At 59.6% G+C, this 13,480-nt stretch overlaps 3 protein-coding genes across 3 annotated transcripts; 1 reads left to right on the top strand and 2 right to left on the bottom strand.

Moving 5' to 3' along the window:
- Window positions 1–4,291: 4,291 nt before the first annotated feature.
- COLE_03105 (uncharacterized protein) lies at window positions 4,292–7,582 on the bottom strand (the record flags this gene model as incomplete). Its single annotated transcript, XM_018422711.2, has 4 exons — window positions 4,292–4,400; window positions 4,438–4,933; window positions 5,542–7,050; window positions 7,087–7,582. 4 exons carry the CDS (start codon window positions 7,580–7,582, stop codon window positions 4,292–4,294), a joined length of 2,610 nt encoding a protein of 869 aa, XP_018280129.1.
- Window positions 7,583–8,828: 1,246 nt separating this feature from the next.
- On the top strand, window positions 8,829–9,509 carry COLE_03104 (uncharacterized protein; the record flags this gene model as incomplete). The annotated part of the gene is made up of 1 exon (XM_018427191.2): window positions 8,829–9,509. One exon carries the CDS (start codon window positions 8,829–8,831, stop codon window positions 9,507–9,509), a length of 681 nt encoding a protein of 226 aa, XP_018280130.1.
- Window positions 9,510–12,184: 2,675 nt separating this feature from the next.
- On the bottom strand, window positions 12,185–13,320 carry COLE_03103 (uncharacterized protein; the record flags this gene model as incomplete). The annotated part of the gene is made up of 3 exons (XM_018422712.2): window positions 12,185–12,681; window positions 12,718–13,044; window positions 13,083–13,320. 3 exons carry the CDS (start codon window positions 13,318–13,320, stop codon window positions 12,185–12,187), a joined length of 1,062 nt encoding a protein of 353 aa, XP_018280131.1.
- Window positions 13,321–13,480: the final 160 nt, after the last annotated feature.

Genomic DNA, 13,480 nt, shown 5'->3' with positions numbered 1-13,480 from the left:
GTGGCGCAGCAAGGGAGAGGGCGGACGCTGAGAAGGGTGAGGACCATCGTACAATGAGGGTGTGGCGTGGCCAGGTGGAGCTCCTGGATGCGAGTGCGAGTATCCGGGTTTCGTCGTAGATGATGGTCTCCTTCCCTCTGGTGGAAGTGGGGGAGGCGAGAACTCTCTTCGAGAAGCCATAGATGGGTGTGAATGGGTGTTATGATGAGGAGGAGGAGGGGGACCACTTGGGGGAGCCGGCGAAGCACGGACGCTATGTGATCTTGGAGGACCAGCAGAAGCGTGCTGAGCAGCAGGTGGCGGGTAGCCGTCTCCTGCTCGCCTGCGTGATGAAGGCCCGTCCGTCCCGCTCATGAGGTCTGCGACTGCAATGGAGGGACGGCGTCGTGTGGGGGCTGTGGGATCGGGCGCTTGGCCTCTACCGCCCGGGGCGGTCATGTGGTGTTGAGGGACAAGACGAGGGTGGCAACCTGCGGTGCGGTGATGTCGAGAGTATGGATGATGGCGAAAGAAATGACGACGAGGGAAGACGTGGCGCTCGGGCCGAGCTGGGAGTCTAATCCTCGTCCGTTATTGCTCGGCGTGAGTCCTCCCGGGGCGAGCGGCAGGGGGAGGGGGAGAGAGGGGGAGGAGGGGACAGGGGACTGGTGCGGCGCGCCAGGTTGTCGCCAAACACGGCCTCTCGGATGACAGGTCGGGTGCAATTGACAGGTGACACGGCCACACATTCACACGCGCGCACACACCTCAACCGGGAAGAGGGTGATGACAATCGCAAAGTCCGCACGAGCGTGTCGTGAATGGGGCTTAACGATGGAGGTTGAGGGCAGGGGCGAGTAAGCGGGGCTGTTCCAAGCTAAGGAACACGGGTATACAGAGGACAGAGGGGGGCAAGACTGAGATGATGAGGTGACGAGGTGAGGAGGAATGAGAACGAGAGGAAAGAGAGATAGAAGCGAGGATAAGGAGAATGCAAGGCAGAGAAGCCAGAGAGCGCGGTTGGAGAGCGCGGCCTGGGGCTGGGGGCGGGGCAGGCGTGAGGACCTAGTTGCCAGCTCGGCGATGAGGGGTCAGGGTAACGTCCAACAGCCTCGGGTGTTGGATCATGGGCGAGAGACCATCTGCCACCAACTAAGACCAAAGTTTGGGCCGCCGGTTCCGGTGCGTTGGGTTCGGGCCCACTTTGCCTTTACGCTAGTTTCCGTGGACCCAATTGTGGGCCGAGGCGCGTGAACGAGGTTCGGAGTCGGGGCCTGGGGCTGTCTAGCGCGTGCTCTTCGGGGTCGGGGTCGGAGACTGGCGCGGGCTCGGATTGCAGTGCCAGTTGATCGGGTTATTGAGGCCAGAGGGGGTGAGCGGGATACGGAAGCGGAACCAACCAAGGGGCCAGTGGGACATGAACCAGAGGTAGTGACGGGCCGAGGCTAATACCGCGAGACAGAGCTGCAGCGATGCGGACTGGTCAAGGTCCCAAGAGTTGTTGGACTCGCGACTTGGTGGTGCAGGAGTTGCAAGTTGGCTGCAAGGGGAGTACGAAGTACGGTCCGGGCCGGCGTTTCAGCGTGAACCGAGAATTCCGGGAGGCGATTGAGGGGCCAAACAAAGGGGGAGAGAGCCACCAGCGCGGCTTGATTGAACGTGCAGAGTAGGAGTAGGTGCGTTGAGATGAGGAGGGGAGGCCTGGGGTGGATGGTGGATTGAGTGGCAGGTGGCAGAGTAAGAGTAACGGAGGAGAGGATGAGACGAGGTAAGGAGGAGAGGAGAGGAAAGGAAAAGGTTGAGAGGAACAGGAGGAAGATCACCGGATGACGGGCGACGACCTCTAAACTAAGGGTGCTCGGACCTGGGACCCGGGGTGGCTTTTTTTGTTGGAAGCTGGCTCTCCTGTCCGCACCTGGCAGCGGAGCAGCGTTGCAGCCCATGGTGCTCCTTGGCTTTTTGGAGACATACGGGTCCGGCATGGTCGGATCTCCGTTAAGCCTCCCCTCAGTAAGGGTAATATCTCCTGTAACCTGCGTGGCGTTGGCGTGCGGGGCGTGAGGCGTGAGGCTCATGTCTAACACACCCCCAACGCACCGCATGCAGTTAAAATCTCCCCTCGGCCTCGCTGCCTCGCTGCCTCGCTGCGTCCTGGCCCTCGTGCCCTCCGCCTGCCTCAAGGCTGGTGGCTTCTAACCACGTCTGGCATTCAGGAATCACCCAAACTCTCCTTGGCCAACACCGTTCTCATGGTACGAGGACCCTATTCTGGCTCCCATTCTTTTGCGCCAAGTACATGGCACAAGCGGTTTCACACACCACACGGACCTCTTGAGTGTTTTGCATTTGCCTGGCCTGCCTGGGACATGAACTGCCACAAGGGAGCGAGAGGGGGGGAGGGGGGAAGTGGGAGTTGTTCTGCTCTGTGCAAGAGGGTCAAGAGGAGTGACACGAAGCAAGCAGCGAGCGAGTAAGGCCCGCAATGGCCATGCATGTGCACTGCACTGCTTGCATGCATCCCCCTAAGTGTCACCCCCTCTCTCCTTGATCTCCTGCTCGCCCTGTGTGACCCCTGGTGTACCGCTGGAAAGCAGCGTAAGATTGAGTCCCGCGTCTCCTCATCTCACATCATCATGCTGTTGAGTTTGGCCAACCATGGTGATCTACACGACAGGGCGATCATTCCGACGTTCCCCATCCCCAATTAAGGCCCCAACCCCTGATACCTCACGTCGCCTCATCAACCTCGCTTCCGTACTCTTGTGCTCTGTAACTCGTTGCTCATGCCCAAACACGCGTCGACTCTCATTCTCGTCCACATCCTCATCCTCGTCCCGTTCCTCTTCTTCTTCCTGGGTTCGCTCCCCACCTAAGGGTCGCTGCTGGATATGACGACAGCTCATTCGCTTCGCGCACCGGCGCCCGCCGCCGCCCTGGCGCAGCCTGCAAACAATGCACTCCGAGTGACATGGGAGGTCTGTGCTCGCGCTCCAAATCCTTGGCACCCATGCACGCTCTCTGCACGCTCCCAACACGCAAACACGGGATAAACTGGCTCCAGACTGTGGTCTGTGGGCATGAGCGGCGCAGGCCGTCCAGGCCGTACAGGCCTTGCCCAGCCCAGTCCACATGAGGCACCGGGCACGAGATCCATCCCAACCCCTGGTCACTTGCCTCGTGCGCTCCTCCTCCTCCCTGCAGCTCTCGTTCTCCTCTTCTCTCCCTCTGCCCGACGTCCCTCTGCCCATCGATCGAGGGCGATGGCGTTCAGATGCATACGAGTCCCATACCGACGCTCGAGCTTCCTTTCGCTCTAGAACCCGTCGTTTCCCCGCCTCACCCTCATCCCTACGCCTGCGCGTGTTGTCGACGAAGCATGATACCAAGCTTCCACGACAAGCTGTACTGGGCACGACCCTGAACCTACCACAGTTCGCCATCCCCTCTGCAATCTCCGCCGACTCGCCACACTGCCCACCACTACTACCCCACGGCAGCGGTATGGGTATGGAGACAGCGAAACCGTGCGCCACGGACGGCGGACCGGGGCGCCGGCGCCGGCGCTCGTCTCGGCTCGACGGGTCGTAGTGGCACCGCATGGCCCGCTGCCAACACTACGGAACTTTCGTAAGCAGGGCGAGACGGGATGGAGCTGGGACTCGCGTCAGGGTGCGTACCTTGCCGAGAGTGGACGGCTGCACGTAAATGTCCGTCGCGGTCGTGATACTCGTGCAGCAGCTGCACATGCACGTTGCGAGCGCAAGTGGGGGGCTGTAGATGTCCGAAAGCTGGCGCCGAGGAGGAATTCCAGAGCTGCCCAGGATTTTCCAGCATGCCGTAAAGCGTAGGATGCCTCGGCACGGGTTCCCTAAGTCAGGTCGGGTCCCTGGATCGCCCCCGCTGCCGACCGCACGTAGCGGCGATCGCCGACGCTCGCACTGCCACGTTGGCGCCACCACGCTGCGACGAAATGGTCATGCGACAGACAATATGACATCCAATGCCTAGGCTATGCTGTAGAGCTGTTGATCATCGTCCCGTCTTCGTAAAACAGCGCTTTTTTCTCCCATGGATACTCCGAGAAACGGATTCGTACTTCTTGCGATCGCCCGCCTCGTTTGATCACTGCCGAGGCGGGACAACGTCACGATATGCCCAGAGATTGACGACAAAGTGTCACGTCCTCACGATACATACGGATGTCACTGCGCATCGCGCCGCAGTTTATACAATACAGATATTATTGAAGACCACAAATACCAACCCATACTGCGAGACAACCCGCTCCCTCACCCCTTCCTTACTCGTGTAGCTACGATTTACTTCGTGATGATGGCTCGAGTGGACGCATCATCATCGACTCCAGTCCCGCCTTGGACACGCGACGCCCCGGCTGCAGCGTTGTGCGATCCACAGGTGCACTGACATCAGCAATATGTCGACCGGGATAGTACTGACCGTCGTCCGTGCACCCACTGTCCATTCTTGCGAACTTCAATGTCGGCAGCGCTCTGCTTTTGCCGCCGATTCGAGATACCCTCAGGTGTGTGCTCAGGCTCGGCAACGACTGGGGGGCCGATGGACTGATTTGAAGAGGGTTTGTCCTCGCGTCCCCATTCGGGCGGCAGGCTCTCACGAGTATACCGTGAACCAGACGACTGGGGATGGGGAGACACCTCCGGTGCTTGGGCTTCGCCATGGCCGAGCTGGCTCTGGCTCCCACTTTCCCCGCCTTTGCCTTTGTTTCCCAATTCTGTCTCTTCGAACTGAATCAGTTCGGCTACAAAACCAATGTTGGGGGAAATGCCGTGCCGCCGCTCCGCAACGTAGGCGTACGACGTCTTGAGCGTCCACGCGTTGGCGTGAATTAAATAGGCAAGCACAACAGTAACAGATCGAGACTTGCCGGCCTTGCAGTGGACGTACACTGGCGCATCATGTAGGCGTGCGTCGTCTGGACGGTCAGCATGATGGGGAATACGGGGGCAGATTTAAGAGGCAATGAGACCAGTCCCAATACCAAGGTTAGAGGCAAAGTGTGAAGGTACGTTGACGCCATCTCACCGGCGGCTGCGCAGGCCCCTCTTCGCTGAACCATAACTCCGAATCACACATGGTCACAGGAACAGGACATGCGCCCAAACCGCCGTCTCCCGAGAACGGCAGGGAGCAGCGAAAATGATGATCACAAGGTGGAGAAACGGGAGAGGTGAAACGGCAAGTGCGCGGAAGGAGGATTGCGGAGGGGGAAGGCGTGCCGCCAAGGAAACAATGGGAGCCATGCCAGTCTCATCGATCGTCTCAGGAGCAGCGAGGAATGCGCCATCGAAGCACGGAGGGCGTTGCGTGGGACGTAGATTAGGAGGAGGAGAATGGAAACAGAAGAGATGTATGAGAAGCACAACACGTGCCAGTCTCGCTGACAAGCTCGATCCGACCCAATTGGAGGCGTTGAACTGCCCCATTGGGCAAGGTCGCTTCTAAAGGTCCAGCCATTATCAGGAGGACAAACTGAAGGTCGAAGAGAAAGACACCAAGGGTTGAGCCACAACAAGAACTTACCTAAAAAATCACACGCGTCGCGTATTCCCTGGCCGACACCTGATTCCTCCACGCTATCCTTCATCGGGATGCGATAGTAGCGCTCGAACGCTGTGCGGAGACCTAGGCCTTCATCGTCGTCACACTCCAGTGCAACGTTGAGCACTCGCCGTATGCCCATGGACAATAGGACCTCAACATCGGCGCGTGTCGAGATTTCAGGCCCAAGATAGAGAAATCCTGGGAGAACAGTCGAGACCTCTATCGGGCCTTGTCGCAGAACCGAGGGTGTGGGGGCACCAGACGAGTACGAGCCACCTTGGTAGATGTGCCCCGCTGGCAGTGAGGAGCGCAGGCTGTCTTGCCACGGTTCGCCTGAGGCCCTCGTGAGGCCTGCGCTAATGGCCTGGACGGACGGGTGTGTTGGGGTAAGACCAGTGGCTCCGCTTTGTGTCTGCAGAGCGCTCATTGGCCCGCTCGGGACACTGAGGCGGCTCGATTCGCCGATATCCAGCGTCAGTTTGCCGGGCATGGATGCGCGCGCGTTGAAACTCCTCTTAGGCCCTCCGCTGGGAGCGAGCATTGCATTGGAAGGTCCGACGTTAAGGCTCAATTTGGGTGGCGGACGACGCGCCTGCTGAGGTGCCCCCGCGTTGAGGGAGAGCTGAGGGAGACTGCGCCGCATCGGGCTGAAGGAGGACCCGCCGCTACTGCTGCTGCTCGTGCTACTCTGGCTGGAGACGCTTCCGCGTTTACCCATCTGGCTTGGCGCTGGTGCGCCTCCCGTGAACGCACTCTGAGGGAGATGGCCTGGTGGTGGTTCGGTCGGAGACAGCGCCATTGCCATCGGCGTCGAAGCTCCAGAACCTGCCTCGGGCGGAGATACCGTGGGAGCCAACGCCAGGGGCGTACTGTCGCTGAAGGATGCATCGGCTGGATTGCGTGCGACGCGAAGCCCTTCAGCCTCTGCAAGTGGTGCCGCTGCAGTCCACCCGCCCTTGAGGACGCGCACAGTGCCAGTTGACACGATCTGTTCGAGAATGTTGGCAAGCGCGCAAGGCGCTGCTTCGTCGTAACGATCGGCGCCAACGATTATCACGTCAAGATGTGTCTTGAGATCGACACCATTCCAAACCGCACGGCCTGCCGGCGAGCTCACGAACGCTCCTAGGGAAGACCAGGCGGCTGCGCCACTCTCAGGATCCGGCTCGTCGAGTTGTCTTCGCTGGCGGCTGTAAATGAGTGACGGGATGGAGAAGTGAACAGAATGCGGGACATGGGCCGACAGGAAGTCTTTCCGTGGTCGCGTGTCGACAACGAGTGTTTGCGGGCTGCTGCGCACTTGTGCAAAAGCTGTTACCGGCGAGATGCACCTGTCGCCATCGAGCATTGCGCTGCTGCTCGTACTTGCTGCGCTCGAAGCCGCTTCGCCAAACTCCGAGTCGCTGTCCTCGACGCTTATGCCGAGCGGTCGTTCGCGGAGGTTCTGGTGAACGGAGCGCCTCAGCTGTTCCAGTTCACTGCTGAGTACTGCTGTGTCAGCTTGCACCGCCTTTTCGCACTCACTACTCTCAGTGGACTTGGAAGTGAGTGGCGCGTCAAGCTCAATGTTGTCATCTGGGAGTGACAATGGACTGGGGCGCTTCTTGCCCGGCGCAGCGTCCGAGGGACCCGAGGGGATTCCGCGCTCGCCGCAAGCTGCAGACGGCGGTTTGCCTTCTGGCGTTAAAGGAATGTCGATGGACGATAGCGAGCTGGAATGGGCAACAAAGCTGTGAAAGGCAGCAAAGGATGTTGATACTTCTGCGGGCGAATCCACGAAGCAATGTGTCATGATGGGCGTGATAGGTGTGCGAAGGAAGGTCGAGTATTGACTGCTCTTTGCTGTTGCGATCGAGTCGAGTGTCGGGGGCGATGATGGGGGATGCTTTTGGGTTGCTGCGAGTGACGGGGACCTCGGGGGCGAGCGTGGGGAAAGCGGTGCTGAAGATGCCGACGAGCCCGGCGCGTCCACACCAATGGATGTTGATGTGGACGAGATCGAGCCCGCGCCGCCGAGCATGTCAACACGGGCGCGTTGGCCGATGGGGGATTCTGAGCGACGCCTGAGTCTGAGGCTGCCAGATCCCAGATGAATCAGAGCCGGCTAGTCGCTGGATGTTGGTGTGAATTCGAGTGCTGCTGGGGAGAGAGAGATATGGTGTATGGCGGACAATGGAATGGAGGAGGGAGGAGGAGGAGGAGGAGGAGGAGGAAGGAAGGAAAGAGTGGAGACGAGACCAGAGCGCGAGAGCGCGTCGCGTCAGTCTTGTCGCGTGGACAGCAATGTGGGGGAAGGAGGGGTTTTGTTGGACGCGCGGGGTAACAGGGTTGGCGAGTTGGGTGACGCCTGGCTTGAGGTAGGACTGGCCAGTCCGAGGCAGCGCGAGATGAGAGTAGGGGGGGGGGGGGGGGGAGGGGACGGGCTCGATGGGATGGTGGGGCGATGATAGGAGGAGAGGTGCTGTGACGGGCGGTTGGTGGTGATCGTGGTGATGATGATGATGATGATGGAGACAGAGAGAGAAAGAGAGAGAGAGAGAGCGAGAGAGAGCGAGAGAGCGCTGAGTAACGAGTTGGTGGATGCCAATGGTGAGCAGGCGCGAGAGGAGAGCGGCGACAACAAGGGGAGACGAGGGCTGAGGGGCATGAGGGGCATGAGGGGGCATGAGGGGCCGAGGGGCCGAGGCAGCAGGGGAACAACATATGTGCCCATTTCCGAGTCGAATACTTTTTTATTAGCGTGCCTGAGTTATTACTACAGTAGTAATTGGACTGAACCAGCAGTCTGCACAGCTTGTAGGTTTAGACCCTGGCGCCCGTGCGCCATGCGCCCAATAACTCGTTGCGCTCGCGATTACTCTTCGTCTCTTCTTGCGCTCACTCGCATCTCTCTTGCCACCGGCCACCTGTCTCATGTCACAAACACGAGTGTGAGAGCACGCACTCCCCTCTCCTTCCACTCTCTTGTGCCCTCCAGATGCGGTGTAATTTTCACACTTCTGCCTCGCCTCTCCTCGCCTCTCCTCGCCTCTCCTCCATCTCAGTAGGCCAGTAGGCCAGTAGGCCACCAGCTAGCAGACCCACCTCAGCTTTGCCAGGCACATAGGCACACACACCTTGGGCTGTGCTTGCGGTTCCCATAGATCCATAGATCCTTGGATCCACTCTCCATCGTCTTGCAAGCAGCGGGCAGCAAAGACACTGCCGTGTACTGTACTGTACTGCCTCGCCTCACCCATAAAGGTCAAGTCGAGTGGCCGCAGCACATGGCACACTGTCGTCATCATTCCGCACCTCCATTAGTCAGGTTGTCCTCGCCGTCGACGCATTCCGCCCCGGCTTTGCTACGCCGCCGCGAGCCAGTGCAGAGGCAGCCAACATCAGTGTCCCAGGGTACCACTCGTCGTTCCAAGCCGAGCAGCGGCCCGGGCGGCAGGCAATCTTGGCGAGTGCAAGGGCACGCCTGCATTCCGACGCCACTCATTCTCCAGTCCAGTTTCTGTCCTCTGCCACCGGCCACCTGCCAACTGCCAACTGCCGCCAGGCCACCTGAACTCACTCATCTTGTCTTGCCTCGAGGGTGCCGGCATCATTCCACCTCCCTGTCAAAGTGCTGTCCGCCATTAGCCATTATTCGACACGTCCTCGACCGCCCAACTCTCTCTGCTCTCATGTCCGTCTGTCGTACCACATACCAGCTCGCCAGTCGACCCATCACTCGAGGAAGAGCACCCATCTTGCCCGCTGGACAGCCGCACCTTCCCTTCAGTTCTCACAATTCACGTCTCGGCACCAGTGCCGCACCATCGCGCACTAGATGCTCGACGCCGCGCGAGACGAAGAGCGATGGGGGGCATAGCTCTAGCAGGCGCGAGCGCACACCGGGGGCACAGGCAGACCATCAACCCACAACCTCCGATCCACGCTCAGTAAAGCGCACAGCGTAGACTCACCGCCCGAGCATTGATCACGATGCCATGTGTACAAGGGCGACGCGGCGGGCGAAATGTACGAGGCAAGTAGGGCTCGACGAGACCGAAGTGGCTGGGGAGGGAGAACGGCGAGCTAGCCAAGAACGGTTGCAAGCTGGGAAGCCGCAAGATGACTGAACACCTTCCTCGAGTCACGACTGGGCGCCATGTCAGCGTCTTTCATACCGAGCATACCCAATCTTGCTGATATACAGTACACTCCTCCTCACATACCTCAAACCCGCGTACACCTCGCGATCCTCTCTTCGTCACATCTCCTCTTCGCCTCCCGCCAGCGTCGTATGATCACATGACGGGGTTTCATGAGCAGGCCAACGAGGACGACTTTCGTCGTACGGCACTCCCTCCAACCTCGCTCACAACTCATTCCGCATCACCGACTCGCGTGCCTGGCATTAGGATACTTGGTCAGGAGCGTCGCTCGTTACGTCCACCCTCGTTCCCTCTGCCTGACTCCAGAGATCCGACGAGACGGCTGAACAAACTCGAGCCTCCTTCATGGACGTGCTCTGTTTGGGCGGAGAGGGGATGGGCATTTGCCTTACCACATCCAGCGGCAACGTGCGGTTTCATTACGATGAGCGGCGCTGGACTTCTTCGCCGCGAGCACCTCCTCCCATCGCGGGGAGCCTGGAGCAGTGACGACCTCTGCAGTGACATTTTCACTTCTGGTCAACTCTCTATACACAATCCAAGCACCCAGCGTACGCTGCACATGTCATCGGCCGCATGACTTAACCTGGCGCCAGTAGTGTTTTAGCTGAACAGGATGGCGAGGAAGGTGAGGCAATTCATTCTGCACTGCTGATGGTCTAGTACACCTTTGCCCTACAGGTTGAGAGCTCAGCAAACACGATATAGACAGGCTGCTGGCAGCTGTTCTCCAGCACGCACTGCATCAGCCGTGTCATCACATCTCCGCGCGCCGTTATTGATAGCCGCATTTCTTACCAAACCTCAACTCTGTTTCACCCCACAGCCTTTTCGAGCCGTCGACCATTTCTGCAGCTTCCACCACACTGACGTCGTGCTGAGGAACTCTTTCATAGACCACTCTGCCTATCTCTGCCGGAACCCAAATGTCCTTCACAGCGTACACTGCCTGACCGACTCTGCTCTCCCGTTTGATCGCATGCCGCCGCGACGAAGCACCAATGCACCTCGACGTCAACAAGCACAAGCTTGCATGCCAGCAGCTCATGCTAAGCGGAGTACGACTCCCAGGGTAAGTCCATCTGTACCTTTCTCGTTGACACCAGGAACGAGCAGCAGAGATTGTGGCACTGCATCTCGAAGCCCTGCATCTTGTCGATAGCCGGCTGCCGTCAAGAATAGCGGCTAAAGCACAGCTTGGCCGCCCTCCTGTCTCTCACCCTGTTACAGCGGTTATTTCTGTGAATGCGCGGTCGATGGCGGTGTCTGCGGAGGTGTCGTCGAAAGACTCTACTCTCTTAGCCGCGTAAATTAAACACGCCCGGGCTCTTCTGAAGCTCGCCCGCCCCATCATTCGAAAACTTCGTCGAGGCCAACGCATTCATCTTCGGACTGTGGATTATGACATTCTGGCGACAGAGCTCTCTATCTGTTGGCTTGTATCAGGCAGCTGGCGTCCGGTTGACAAATGATGAGGATCACCACTTCTAGCTTTCCAACTGGTATGTCGCACCGTGCTCCGGGAGAACGACTCACCAGTTCATAATTCTCAGACACTGGACAGTTGGCAAACATATGGTAGAGATCGCCTTATCAGCACACACGCGCCAAGAAACATTACCCATACAACCCCAGAATACTTGGCCACCTACTCGCCATCTACCAGCGGGCTCCGCGGTGGAATATCTGACTCCAGCTTGCCTTTCTCGAACTCGCTTCTCGCGATGTCCGCGGAATTGTCTGAAGTCGAGGTCAAGGGCAGAAGGTCACGTGAGCTTCATGAGCAACCCCCGGCGGTGCTGCTATCTTGGGCTCTCCTTCGACCTAAGCTCTTCTGTTGGGGGCTCTGACGACGTTGTCATCGTCCGTTATCCCAGGCAATTGCAAGAATTTAATCCAGCTACCCCGCAGTCAGAGTGTGACGAGTCAGCCGACGAATGAATGCCGCCAATTCAGTGGGCTATGGTGACTGCCACTGGTGCAATGCAGGGCGTACATTACACCGGCTGCTCCTGCCGTCGTCCGCCAGAGACTCGACGTATGTGAGTGATGATGGGACTTGGAAGGAGGCCAGGGTGTAAGGCATCTACCGCCCTGATATTCACGTTCTCGGCGGCCCTCAAGAGGATCCAGAGGAGGTTTGCATATCGCAAGCGAGGGCCGGCCAGGTGTACTGTGAGATTAGGTAAGTATGCTTTTCGAGCTGCAAGGAGCTGATGCCGTTGCATCACTCTCAGCCCGAGTGGCAGTCGCATTTAACAACCGATGTTGATAGATGCCAATGCGCGTTGCGCTCGGTTCCGTGCGGAGCCGGCAGCCGAAGGCGCAGTTGTATGACACGACATGCCGTCAAGACATCGTGCCCAATATGCCGGAGCTGGTGAAGAAGATATGATCTGGAGGTGAGCCCCTCGCAAGCGATACGTCTCGGGCGCTGCGCCGTTCGTTTTTCGCCATCGCTTCACACTGTATGCATATTACATCCACACAAAGTCAGTGACACCGTCGACCTGGAGCGAAGCGACCTTCGTCCACTTCGTCCCGTTGTCGGAGAGCGCGTACATCTCGACGGTGGCATTACACTGCCCCGCGACGGCGACGTACTTTCCGTCCGGGCTCACTTGCATCCCGCGCACGCAGCAGCAGCCCGTACGCACCCACTCGGTGCCGCGTACGCTCCGCCCGTCCTCGCTGAGCCGGATGACGGCGACGGCGTCGCCGCTCTCAGCCGTGCGCGGCGGTAGCCCGGTCTTTTCGGCGGCATGCAGCTCGAGCCGGTTGGACGCGTACAGCACACTGTGCTGGGGATGAAGCACGATCTCCGCGCCGTCCATGTACGTCGTGTACTCCTCTGGCACCGAGGGAGGGAGGTAGCTCTGCGTCCAGATGGGGGATGACTCGTTCTTGCCGTGCGCAGGGATGTGGAACGCGGCGACAGAATGCCCCATTTCACCAAGCACGTACATGACGGATTCTGCATTAGCTCCACCACAAAAAAAAGTAAACCCACCGTCACGGCTCACGGCACAGTGCCGTGGCCCGAAGCCCGGCGCGCACTGGATGTACTCGCCGATATCGAGCCCCTGCGCCCTGCGGACGGCGTAGACGCGGTCGCTACCGAGGTCCGCGGCATACAGCACACCGCGTACTTCGACGACGCCGTGCGCGTGGCTTGCTTCCTGCCGCGCCGCGTTCGGCGCCCCCTCCGCGTAAGGGTACGGGAGGGCGTAAGCTTCCGACGGCCCCAGCGTCCCGTCCGCGCGGATGGCGTGCAGCGTCAAGCTGCCGCCGAAGTAGTTGGACACGACGACGGCGTCGCGCTCCGCGACGACGTGGACTGGGATCAGCTTGCTGTTCCAGCCGGCGAGATCTCACCGTGAGCGGGGTTGCCATGCGTCTCGGCTTGAGAGCGCACCGTCACGGCCTCGCCCACTTCGAGGCTCAGCACCAGCCCCTCGCTTTCGGAGATGGCGAAGGCGCGCTCGGCCGAGAAGCCCTCGACCCAGCTGGGATCCTGGGGCGTCGGGCTGTCCGAGAGCTGCACGAGCGTGCCGTCGAACTGCAGGCGCACGATGCCGGAGCGGTAGCCGCCCGCGAGGAGGGAGTAGGGCATGGTGGAAGGGGAAAGTGAGGAAGCGAGAGGGGACGCAGATACGCAGAGTCATATACAGAGGCTGGAGATGGGCCGTCACATGCCGCTGCCCCGGCGGCCGGTTCTTGATTGGTCCATCCATGGTGGGGGCCGGCGCATTGCCGCCGGCTTTAGCATCGAC

Source organism: Cutaneotrichosporon oleaginosum (assembly GCF_008065305.1).
Source record: "Cutaneotrichosporon oleaginosum strain ATCC 20508 chromosome Unknown ATCC20508_contig02, whole genome shotgun sequence".
NCBI classification, from domain to species: domain Eukaryota; kingdom Fungi; phylum Basidiomycota; class Tremellomycetes; order Trichosporonales; family Trichosporonaceae; genus Cutaneotrichosporon; species Cutaneotrichosporon oleaginosum.
Note: the sequence above shows the minus strand (reverse complement) of the source record. Positions and strands in the feature narration are given on the sequence as shown.